At 36.0% G+C, this 12798-nt stretch overlaps 1 protein-coding gene across 1 annotated transcript; it reads right to left on the bottom strand.

Annotated features, from left to right (window-relative positions):
• Window positions 1-1240: 1240 nt before the first annotated feature.
• Window positions 1241-11136, bottom strand: LOC132098623 (sodium-coupled neutral amino acid symporter 2). The gene is made up of 16 exons (XM_059504693.1): window positions 10809-11136; window positions 9413-9541; window positions 9234-9321; window positions 9039-9154; window positions 8055-8128; window positions 7881-7973; window positions 7301-7376; window positions 6877-6959; window positions 5780-5838; window positions 5501-5638; window positions 5336-5415; window positions 5127-5227; window positions 3929-4053; window positions 3700-3844; window positions 3100-3197; window positions 1241-3017 (listed from the first exon to the last, which is right to left on the bottom strand). Exons 2-16 carry the CDS (start codon window positions 9511-9513, stop codon window positions 2904-2906), a joined length of 1491 nt encoding a protein of 496 aa, XP_059360676.1. The 5' UTR covers window positions 9514-9541; window positions 10809-11136; the 3' UTR covers window positions 1241-2903.
• Window positions 11137-12798: the final 1662 nt, after the last annotated feature.

Here is a 12798-nt window from a genome sequence, read left to right as displayed (position 1 = left end):
TAATATGAAATGTTAAAATAATAATAATAATAAATTAATATAATATAAATACAGTCTGTGAAGCCATTTAGCCACATCAGTGAGCTAAACGTTGTTGACAACATTATTTAAATTAATAAATTCCTATACTATTTTTCTTATATATTATACTGAGTGTTACAGCCAAAATAAATCTTCTATAAAAAGAGTCTTCTTTTTGTTTTTATCGATTACATTTATATTAACGGTATCAGAGAGCTGATTGGTCCCTTTAGCATAAGTTATAATAAATATGACCAATAAGAGATCACGTCGCTGACGCAGCGCTCCGCCTCCTTTGGTGTATGCGTAGTTTCTTTTCCGCTGAATAATTTTTCTAATGACTATAGAGCGTTTTTGTGTCATTACTGTTGTTATCTTAAATGTTATTAAGTGTTTCTGTTTAAAACGATCGAGTGATCACACTTATTAAAAATCGCAATATAAACATATATAAATATAAAATCTAGATCAGTGTTATCAATATAACGTAACAGAATCATGCATTGCAGAAAGTATCCAGCAGAGGGCAACATTAAACACGAACAAAAAAGCAAGTTCTTTCAACTTATCATAAATACTTATAAATACTTCCTGATCAGATTTAAAAATAGAAAATACTGCATTGTACGCTGTTTTTAATGTCATTGAAAATTATTAATACAAATTATATATAATAATATTAATAAAACATTAAAATCTGTGTGTGTGTATATATATCAGTAATATTGTATTACTATTTAAAATAATGACTGAACCGACTGTTTTATATATATTTTTTTTTATTTTTTCTTTGTAACACATACCTAAATATCTTAGATGTGTGTAACAAAGAAAAAATAAATAAAATAAAATATATATATATATAAAACAGTCGGTTCTATGCATACTTGACAAGTTTCAGAACAATATGAAACAAGAGTTTCTATCAGATATCTCAAAGACACACATATGGGTTATCGTGAACCTTTATTAGTCATTATTAATTACAGGATGTACATAGTGTTTCATTGAAACAAGAGCGTATCATTCGCAGGAATCGCCTCTTGTACATGAGGAGCGCTTCACCCCTCTCGAGTTTGAGTACAGCGTTTTAGTAGTAAGATGAAAGGGGTGTGTGTGTGTGTGTGTGTGTGTCAGGCCCGATAAAAACCTTGTGCTCAGTTTGACATTCACAGCCAGATGAAGAGGGGCCGATCAGGGGCCCCGATACACACAGAGGGACATCTAGAGTCAGTTTAACATTTCAATATTTCAGGGAATAAACGACAGCATATATACACTTCATTTGCGGTACTGAATATACACAATATTTACAATATATATATATATATATATATAAATATAGTAAAATAGATTAAATTACACTGATGTTTTTCCATAAATAACAGCTGGAGAGTAACATGTTGGATGACACATGAGGTTTAGCTGTTGGAAGCACATTAAGGTGTGTGTGCGTGCGCGTGTAAGTGTGTGTGTGTGAGAGACATTCTCCACACTAACAACGGCTAATTAGTGGACGACACACACTCCCTCATCAGTCAATCGTCTTTCATCTCTCGATCACGGAGTAACTTCAAGCTGCCGATGGCAAACACTGAAATGGTAAGTCAAGTTTAACACTAATGGTCTCTTTTCCTCTCAGCCATTCGATTCTGCGGTTTACAAAGCAAAACTAATGACAATCATACATTCAAGCTTTAAAGTCAACATGGAACGACAACCAGCAACTTGTATTTTTCTGTACTGTGAAATTTGAGAGTGAACTCATTTTTCGCAATTATTGCATTTGTATTAATGTTTTAGAAAGGCTGAGTAACCTAAAATCATCTAAAACAATGCAAAACTAGTTATTTGACTATTGGTAAACATCGTTTTGATGTGACATCAGCCATTTCAGATAACATGCAGTGATCAAATGCTCATAATTAGACCAAGATCGGTATAAAAAGAGTGGTTTTGATTATAAAAATGCTATTTCTGAACGTTTTATAAAGGTTTTTGTTGGTTATGTGAATGTTAATGGAAAAAGAATGTTACTTTTGGAGCCTCTCTGAAAGTTCTAAAAAAGTAGCAACATTTGAAAAAAAATGTTACAGTAACGTCCAACTTTGAACGAACATTCCGTTAACGTTACTAGAAGAATGTTTGTTTAAAACATAGAAAGAACCTTGCATTTTAACATAAAAAAAATGCTTGATAAATGTCTGACTAAGGCATTTATGAAGATTTTTTTATGCTAATGTTTTGAGAGCATCTTTAATTAGCATTACCGGAAGGTTCTTTGAACATGTAAAAGCTGCGTCTCATGTTGACTGTAAAGCACCCATCACTGTCGTCCGGGTTTAAATAAGTTACAGTAAATTCATTCAGCCGTTCCACACGTCTGAAATCAACCACTACAAATCAATATTTGTTCATTAGTAGATCTACACGATAGGTAAAGCTGACTCAAGTAGTACAGTATAAATGCGTTGTAACGAATGCGTTTAAAGCACAGCCCAAATGTGCGAAATTACAGTTCTTTAACATTTGCTGAAAAAGAGTAAGTGCTTTTCTACATACAAACACCGATATTTTTGGCAAAGGTACAAACGGATTGAACACGCATACACGCGTTTGACTCAGTGTTGATCGTGAAATCAGTTTTGGTTGTGCAGCGTACCACTGAAAAACTCAAATCAACAAAAAAAAGAAGCACAACAATACGAGTACCATCTGTGTGGCCTAACAGCATACTGTACAAAGTTCAGGACATTCTCTCAGAATGGGATGTTTGTCTTTGCTCTGCGCTGAAAATAGAGCAGCTTCTTCTAGTTCTCAGTTGCAGGGTGAGCGGCTCGGCTCCGCCCATCAGCCTGTCAATCAGGGTTAGGACACGCCCACTAGTGGCCGTCGGCGTGCTCGTCTGAAGATCCTGCGTTGTGGATCCAGTCTGCGATGATCAAAGCCATGCTGCCGGTCATCACCATGAAACCCATGATGAGGAACAACGTCGCCTGAGAAGAACGAGAGTGTGTTGAGACACACTGAGTCCATCGCAGGTCAAGAACACATTTGTTTGGTCAGATCATGTCTTACCCCGATCTTCTGCATAGACTTCATGGACTCCTTCTTCACCAGTTTGATGTAGAAAGCCGAGGGAAGGATGAAGATCAGCATAGCAGCAGCAGACGCACCTGCAGGAGACGAAAAAACATTAAAAACATTTTTGTTATTTTTATTATATATAAATATATCTATATATATATACACACAGTATAGGTAACATTTCTAATTTATTATTACTAAAATAACTATATATATATATATATATATATATATATATACAAGAAAAAAAAAAAAAAAAAATATATATATATATATATATATATATATATATATATATATATATATATAAAAGAACAATATAGATCTATTTAAAAAAAAAATTGCAACAAAAAAATTACTAAAACTTTAACTGAAATTAAAATAAAGCAGGAAGATATAAAAATAAAAATAAAAAAATCAAACTATTTCTAAAAACTAATATAGAGTATAAATGATACCAAAAAAATTGTATAATGCAGTTCAGAGGTCGATAGAATAAAATTGGTAAAAATTATGAAAAAAAATAAAATGATATTACAATAACACTGGCACACACGTGTGCAATGACATCACTTCCTGTGTCCAACATACCGATGAATCCGAAAATGTCTCTGATGGTGGGAACGAAGATGACGAGGATGTTGACGCAGACGAGCAGAGCGACGGTGATGCAGATGTGACGCGGCCAGCTGAAGTCTTTAGAAGCACCGAGCAGATGGTTGACTGAGGTGCGGATCTGAAACGATCAAAAAACATTCGGTCAACATTCCTGCAACCATTCTGTCTGCTTCCACACCTGTGAATGTGCTGGAATACTCACCGGGAAGAGAACCACGGGCACCGTCAGTGTCACGGCGATCAGGACGGCCAAACGCACGATCAGAAGAACCACATCGAAGCTGTAGACCTTTGAGTAAGTGTGCAGCAGCTCGGGTTCAACGGCCTCTGCGGAATAAAACATGTTTAATTCAGACTTCCTACTGAATCTAAGTGCTATTTTAGTACATTGAGATATTATCCCAGCTAATAAAACATTTGTCCAAAGTAATCTGGTCTTTAATAAAGTTTTCAAAATGTACACAAAAACATACTCTATATATTGTTAATGGAATGTTTTTTTTCTTGTACAATTTTTAAATGTTACAGTTTGTTTCAGAATGCTCAGAGAACAATTAAAAGTAACCTTCATAGAATTGTTTTCAAAAATGATCAAACGGAATGTTCCCTAAACATTTGCATAAACCGTTTTTAAAATGTAAACAATTGACATTTTGAATGTTCAAAGAACGTCCAGAAATAACGCTTAGAACATATTTTTGTTAGTTGAGATGATCGTTTTTATTCATATTTTTGCATTTTAAATATTTAATAATTTTTGGCGTGTTATTGTAATTTCTTGTGGTTTTATGTAATTACTTTCAGTTGTAGTTTCAGTTATTTTGGTTCTTTAACAACTACAGAAATAAATCACCATATGACAATTAGCCCTGCCAACTAGCTGAAAGAAAATTATTATTATTATTTTTTTATATATATTTTATTATTTTTTTCAGCCAATTTTTATTTTATTTAAAGTAACAAACATGTTTTTTAAAGTTTAGTTTCAGTACCTCTGCTCTGAATGGTGAAAAACACATTTTATTGTCAACAAATTCGCTGTAACTTTGTCCTGCACACCAAAAACAAACCATCCCACAAAAATGCTCTCTTTGCAGAGGCTGAGAAATCCCAGCGTTGCATAACGTTTCCTGTCTATCAGGGAAAAGAAAAAACATCAAACAAGATGTCCTATTCCTGCTGCGGTAGAACAGCTGAACGCCTCGGACTCTTTCCCAAAACTTAGAAAAAGCATCCGGAGCCGTGGAGGGAGTCAACACTGGCTTTCTGCCGGTTCAATCCGGTGCGCTCTTACAGACACACCTCAGTTTAAAACAAACACTGCCTCACTGTATATACTCCAACCTGGCATTAGACTATAAAATGTGTCGTAACACGTCATGCTTCTGTGGTTTGCTCACCGTTGAAGGTCAGGTATCCAAAAAGAGCAGCCAACAGATACATGACAAACATTCCCAGGAACGAGACATTTGCAACGCTCTGCATCTTCCTTCTGGAACGACTGCAGATAGAAAGTTAGAGAAAGAGTTAGTAAGTTTGTATAGCGTGGTTGAACTCACAATTTCTAGCGATGAAGTATTTTATATTGAAGCATTAAAGTGGCACTCACTCTTTGAGCTCCTCGTACATGGGCAGAATCGCCGGGTGGCACACAAACGCAAAGGTCAGGATGGGAACCGCGTACACGGTCTAAGATAAAGCAATAAAGTTAGATCACCACACACTCCTTTCACTCAAATGCAAATATTTTAATGCAAATATACGCGCCTCGTACCTGTGAGTTGAAGACGAAGTACTTGGGTTTGCAGCACTCTTCATCAGTAGTGTTGACCTGCGGCTGAGAGACGTTCACTGTGATGTTAATGAAGTTCTCCGGTAACGGACAGGGGATCTGGAACTTCTTATAGATCACCTGAAGAACAAAAGCAGGAGGGATCGTCTCATCAGACTAACAATAGCAGCTGGAATGACACTCTTGCTTTCATTTGCATATTTATTTCTGTGTTAAACAAGAGCAATTTGAGAAAACTGAGCCATTTATGTCAGTGCTCACCACAATCAGGAAGAACACCATGCACAACAAGGAGAAACCGCTAGTGTATCCCAGATAACCTGAAACAAAACACAAACCGTGAGGATCAACATAAACCACAATCAAATTGAAGCCACCAACATGTAATAATAAAAAAATTTTTTGTATAATATATATACATATATATATATTTTATTTTTTACTTTTTTTTTCATTTGTAATGAAACAATTTTATAATAATAATAATAAATAGTAAAATTATAAATTATAGTAATGATTGCATTTATTTTGTTCATAACTATCATTTTCACAAAAACTGCCACATTTCACTCTTATATATTACATATATTTTTCTACAATTTTATTAAATTTTTAGAATAACTTTTATAATACTATATATATATATATATATATATATATATATATATATATATATATATAATTGTATTTATTTATAATTAACATTTTATAATAATTATATTTGTATTTATTTATTTATTTGTGATGAACATGAATAATGGTATTATGCTAATTTGTCAAATATTTATTTATTTAAAATTTTAACCTTTTTATAATAATTTTATGTATTATTTTATTAATAATATAATAATCTATTATCATAAAACCGTCACTTCAGCCTATTTTATACAAATAATATTTCTATAATATTTTCTAATTACAAAATATATTTTGTAATAATTTTATTTAATATTATAAAAATGATTGTAAAGTGAACAAAACATATTTAACTGTATTTTATGGTTTTACTGGAAACAGGCTTAATTTTCTGCATGCAAAATATTATTTTGTAAATAATAAATAAAATAAATGTAAAAAAGAATTCTGTGTGCAATATATTATTTTGTAAATAAATAAAATAAATGTAAAAAAAAAAAAAAAGAATTCTGTATGCAAAATATTATTTTGTAAATAATAAATAAAATAAATGTAAAAAAAAATCTGTGCAATATATTATTTTTTAAATAAATAAAATAAATGTAAAAAAAATTAAATAATTTTCTGTATGCAAAATATTATTTTGTAAATAATAAATAAAATAAATGTAATAAAAAGGGGTTATAATTGTATTATTTTGCTCTTCATTTGAGAACACTTACCCAGGTTTTTAAGCAGCGAGAGCGGCAGTATGATGGCCACAGTGACGATCAGCACCAGATAATCTCCGTTAGTGTACCATGAGCTGCAAAACACACCACACACATCGATATCAGCATGCTGAGGAAACGACACGCAGCTGTTCTGCCACATCCTGTTCCACAAACACAAAACTGTTTCAGTTCTGTCATGTGGATTTGTGTACAAGGGGCCTTTGGGCTCTATGTAGGGGTCTGAATCTTTCATGTCAGTGTTTGTTGCATTAGGTCACTGTCACAAAGCTCTCAGTCGACCCCCCCGATCGGACAGCTGTACAATGAAGCGCTCACACTGTTCTACACAGAGATGAAAAACAATCCAGTACAACAACAACAGCATCGGCCTCGCACAGCTCCGGACATCATCAAGAGATCAATGAAATCTTACTTGTCGTTAGAGTCCAAGAAGGCCTTAATGACGATGGGCAGCTCGTACTTCACGATGTAGAGGTAGCTTGCCATAGCTGGGATTGAAAGAGGGTTTGAAAACATTTTAGCGCCAAAATCTCACTTGTTACGTGCACAACAAATTTGGGTTATAAAAACATTGTGGGAAAATGTTTCTAAAATGTTGAAATGTCCAGTTTTCTGGTTGAGGTTATAACGTTATTGAATTAAAGGTTACAAAAACACTTCTTAGAATGTTCTATTAACTATTTTCACCGAAAATAAAATTGTTGTGATTTTAATGCTATTTAAATGTTGCAATAATGTTTCCTGCAACTTTATTTTTACCCAACGTACGTTATTTGATTGTTTACTGTTTATATTCTAAAACACATTTTCTCGTCGACTGTAGTTCCGAAAATGTTTCTTAGAATGTTCATCGACCACAGATTTTCTCTCAGCATTACCAGAACGCATATTGCATTCCGTAAACATTACTTAAAGAACATTTTATCCTAATATTTATAAAAACCTATTGTGCGAATGTTCTCTGTTAGCTGGGTTTGTATTACTAGTCGTACCTCCAAAGTTTTGCATGGTGATAGAGCAGGACGCCGCCAGTTTTCCGGGGATCCCGAAGGCTTTGTACCCCAGCTGTTCGTAGACAAGCGAACCTGGACGCCAGAGACAGAGCATTAAAACTCATACTTCTCTCGGTTAAACATAGAAACACAGCAGCACAGAGAGAAGCTAACCTCCTTCATTGGCCGTTTTGAGCAGCAAATGGACAGAGTAGAGGGAGAAAATAGCCACGGCCACCAGCAGGATCCTGCAGGAATGAACAAAAACACTTAATTATTAAACTCTCTAATGCATTGCAATGCTCTCTTCAAACACTAAACGTCAACGTTTTATCTCCGTGAGACAAGACTGCAACTGATTGGATGGTGCTTTGAAAACACTGCATTTTCACCAAACCGTGCACAGAAGAAAAATCGGGATATGCATTAAGAAAAACAGACTTTCAGTGTTAAATGAAGTGTAGACTCGAGCGTGGACAATCAACTGTCTGTAATGAGTCACGTCACACACACTTACACACATATAATAGAGGGAGGTGTCCATGGATTAGACCTGATTACAATCTCCCACACACTCATTCATCCCACCATCTGGAGCTCGCTTGATCCTGTTGCAACCTGCGTGACCTTCAGTAGATTTCCACTTCACATGTCTCGAGCTGACAGTCACATCTTTGCTATTTAACCCCTTCCTTAATCGCACAATAAAGTTTTTTCTTAAAGCAATGCACTGACTTCTGATTGAAATCATTAGGATTATACTGTGTGCACTGGAAATCCCGAGAAATCATTCGTCGATGGATTCCTGGAGATTTGGATTGGGTTTAAAAACGCAGCATTGCACCACCGTTACATAACCAGCAGAAACTCCTCGACTGACACATATGGCATTGTTTGTAAACATTAAGATGAAGCACGGCTTGCATTAACTTGCATGACCAGAATCTGGGGTTGTACTCATTCACGACGCTAATTACCCTAATCGGGTGAAATCAGGGATATTTGTGTGCATTGCGTTCACAGATTAGAAACTCACTGCTAACTCTCCTAACTTGAAAAGCTGGTGGTTTAAACTCATGCAAATGTGCATGTAAATTAAAAAAACTGCTGTTTTTGGCAGGACGGATACAATGAAGCCCCTCGATAGCCAATACTCACACAAACATGGCGATGCCGGTGTTTGCCATGGCATAGGCAAGACCAAGGATTCCACTTCCCATGATGGCATTGCCCAAATTAAACACCGACATCCCGAACGACGCCGAACCAGGGCTCTGAGAAACATTAACAATTAGATTTCTGTGTGAAACGGCAGTCTCCGATGAAACCTGTCAGACTAGATCAACCACTTACATATTCAGCTTCGAATTTCTTCTTTCCCAGTTGATGATCCGTGAGGAAGTTCTGGCTTTCTGCATCCATGTCGGTCGTATACTGCATTCTGTAACCACATCATCAGTGCATTAGATCACCATAAGAGAAGATTTATTAACTAACAGTGACCCGTCCAGGTCAAATCTAGCAAGTTTTACCCATTGAGGGGCACTTTGTTGGGACAGTCCTGATAACTCGTGTAATCGTTGGTGTTGGATCCACTGCAGTCCATGTCTGGAGCACGGTCAAAATGACTCATCTTCGTGTTTTCAGGGGCTTTGTTCACTCTGTAATATAAAACAATGGAATATTGTCCTTATAATGTAAGGATTTAAGTTTCGCAAATCCACTGAGGAGAAAACATGGCAATTTTTGGGCACATACACACCCACGAAAGCTTTCAATTTGGCGTTTTAGTGTCATAACTACAGACTTATTATGCTTATTATGTTTTTATTTAATTATGTGTTACTGTTCTCTCTCTGTCTCTCTTCTTTATCATGTATCTTTTGTTTTTTACTATGAATAGCACTGTAACTCCTGTTGTGTTTATTAGTGCTATATATATATATATATATATATATATATATATATATATATATATATATATATATATATATAATGAAATGAAACATCTTTACATAACAGGAAACAATGTTGCACTGGACAATTATTTAAATTATTATTCAAATGAGATATTTAAAGTTCCCCAAACGAGAAACACATGCCCATGCCACGCGTTTTATCTCAAATTTGCTAATTAACGAAACATTTCCATTGTTATCTAAAGATTTTGTTATTATTATTTCAAAAAGTAAATCAATTTTCCATAATGTTTATTTGACCATAATGCGGTTAGGAAACGCGCGTCCACGCTTTTTAGCTCCGCGCGCGACCTGGCGTCAGGTCACGTGTCCAACCCCCAAGGTCTGAGTGGAAAATTACAGCGGAACAGACAGACGTCTCATCAGACTATATTTATATATTCTGAACAAAAAGATTACACATAACCAATTAAGGCTTTTTTTTTTCTTATTTTCTTTAAACTATCTAAACGGATTCGGGTGACTATTTTAGAACGTTACCAGTATTAAATTTCCGTTTAAACACCCAAAACACATGAATAATTGTATTAGAACAATAAACTGTAAGTATATATATAAAACAGATAATAACAAATAATAATGATAATATTGGTAAATTAGAACGAGAAAAAAAATGTGTGTGAAGCACCCCCCCAACCCCCCCTCCCCGCGTTTATCAACAACCACCAGGCAAATCATACAACAACCGCAATAAAACCCATTAATTAAATCATGTAGCTAACATAACAGTTACTTTAAAACATCCAACCTTTGACAGCCAAAATATTTAATATTATAATATTATTTTTAAGTGTGTTTGATTAACGACTGCATCCTTCAGGACGGATGTGCGGGAAGATGATGAAACACGAATGAGTCACAAAACGGATAAACGTGTGTTCAGGTTAAAAACAACAACAACTAAAACATCAAATAATTAAATTAACGTGTAACCGGGATGAGATCTTACCTCAAGAATAAAAATAAAATAAATAAAACACAGGAATCCGTTTCTTCAGCTCCGGTTTGAATGGGAAAAAATGTGACCAAACCCTCCAAGCCGTGAAGAATGTTCCAGTGATCAATTACTAAACCGATTTATCCTTCAAAACTGTACCGTGAAAAATAACAAATAAAGATTGATCAAGTAAATTATGCATGCATATAAATAGCTACCGCGATACGTATAAACCCTACAATTTGTAATATTAATAATAATGTAGAAAATGAACAGAGACGTCCTCTGGGCGCGTCCGGAATCACAGTCGTGTTCTGATGCTGTTTGAATGACGATTTATATTCTCCGGTCGCATTGCATCAGCCGGCAGACAGCCGAAGGGCGGGGCATCTGAAGTGATTGTGTACAAACCTGCAGTGACCCAGACGAGGAGTGCCTCTCATTCCCAGCCTCATGAAGGCGTTCATCCTGCTCATAGATGATAAAATGAACAGATGCAACCTTTAATATCACAGCTGTGTCTGCTAGACACCACTGAGAGCACATGAACTAAACATCTCACATTACAGGCGCAGTATTCTCTAACATCTCAAGAGTTTCAGATGTTCTCACAAACAAAGGGAACCCCAAAGAACCTTTCCGTGATCTGTTCTTAAAAGAACATTTTAATAACCATAAGAACGCTTCATGCATTTTTACAATTAAAGGCTTTATATGCATGCATGCATGAAGGATCTTGAAAAACCGAAAATGTGTGGTTCTTGTATGGCATCACTGTGAAAACTCCCTTTTCATTTTTAAGAGCATTTGGATGTTAAACGTCCTTCATGATGCCAGAGATGCATGCCAATAAGCATCTCAAGCTGCTTAACAATTCAAAAGATCACAATTAACTCTTAAAATTCTCATAAGACCAAATGATCTGATTGGGAACCCCAAAGAACCTTTTAGTGATCAGTTCTTAAAAGAACATTTTAATAACCATAAGAACCCTTCGTGCATTTTTAAAATTAAAGGCTTTGTTTACATCCATGCATGAAGGACCTTGAAAAACCGAAAATGTGTGGTTCTTGTATGGCATCACTGTGAAAATGAGATGAGATGCTGGTCGTCAACCATTGACATATTTTGTGGTAAAGGAGAATATCTAGGGTTTCCGATGAACAATTTGGCTACAGAGGAACCACAGAGATAGACCACAACCCACTCTAGGGGCGCTGCACAAGATCCCGGGCCCTATGCATAGGCAGTCCTAATGGGCCCCCCTCCCCTTGAAAATATATATTCAAGACTTTTTTAAGGGCCCTCTCTTCCTTTGGGGCCCTGGTAATCAGTATTGGTTTTACCCCCCAGTCCAGCGCCCTTGACCCACTCTGTGCCCTATTTCAAGCGAGGAACTGTTGTTTGCACAGAGGTTGAATTTTTTTTGAGGCAACAAAGTAATCAGGTATGAATGAACAATCACCGTTGTCTCAGATGTTCCTCCTAAACAGATCTATAAATGAGTCTGTTGTGAGATTACTTCTTCATTTAATCTCATCTGCGTCTGCTGAGAGACATGTCAAAGACAATGACTTCTCCATGAGAGCGATCACATGACTAAAGGAACAAAGGAGGAACTTCTGAGAGGATGTTAGACACAAGTGACAGAGTCGGGAACGAGTGCGGCCTTTGGGTCACAGCAGAGTTGAGTTTGTTGTTTCTTTCGCTCCCAGCATAACTTAAACGAATCATTCGCCTGACCACCTTCACACAGAAGTTGTTTGTCACCCCCCCGATCGGCTAAATCCCCCGGTGGAAGTGGGACTCCGGTCTTTACCCTCAGATTAAAGGCCACTGCAGCCTCTGTGCTGGAGTTCACAAAGAACACGGATGCTGGAATGTCGGACCTATTGAAACGGGCCCCGGGGCCCCAGGCGACGCCCCGACTCCATAGGTAAGACTGGATCAACAAAAGCATTTTTCTGTCTCCACACTGTGTGAAAAACGTGCGGAAGAAATC

This window comes from Carassius carassius, chromosome 22, assembly GCF_963082965.1.
Source record: "Carassius carassius chromosome 22, fCarCar2.1, whole genome shotgun sequence".
Taxonomy (NCBI): Eukaryota; Metazoa; Chordata; class Actinopteri; order Cypriniformes; family Cyprinidae; genus Carassius; species Carassius carassius.
This window is presented reverse-complemented; position numbering and strand designations above follow the sequence as displayed.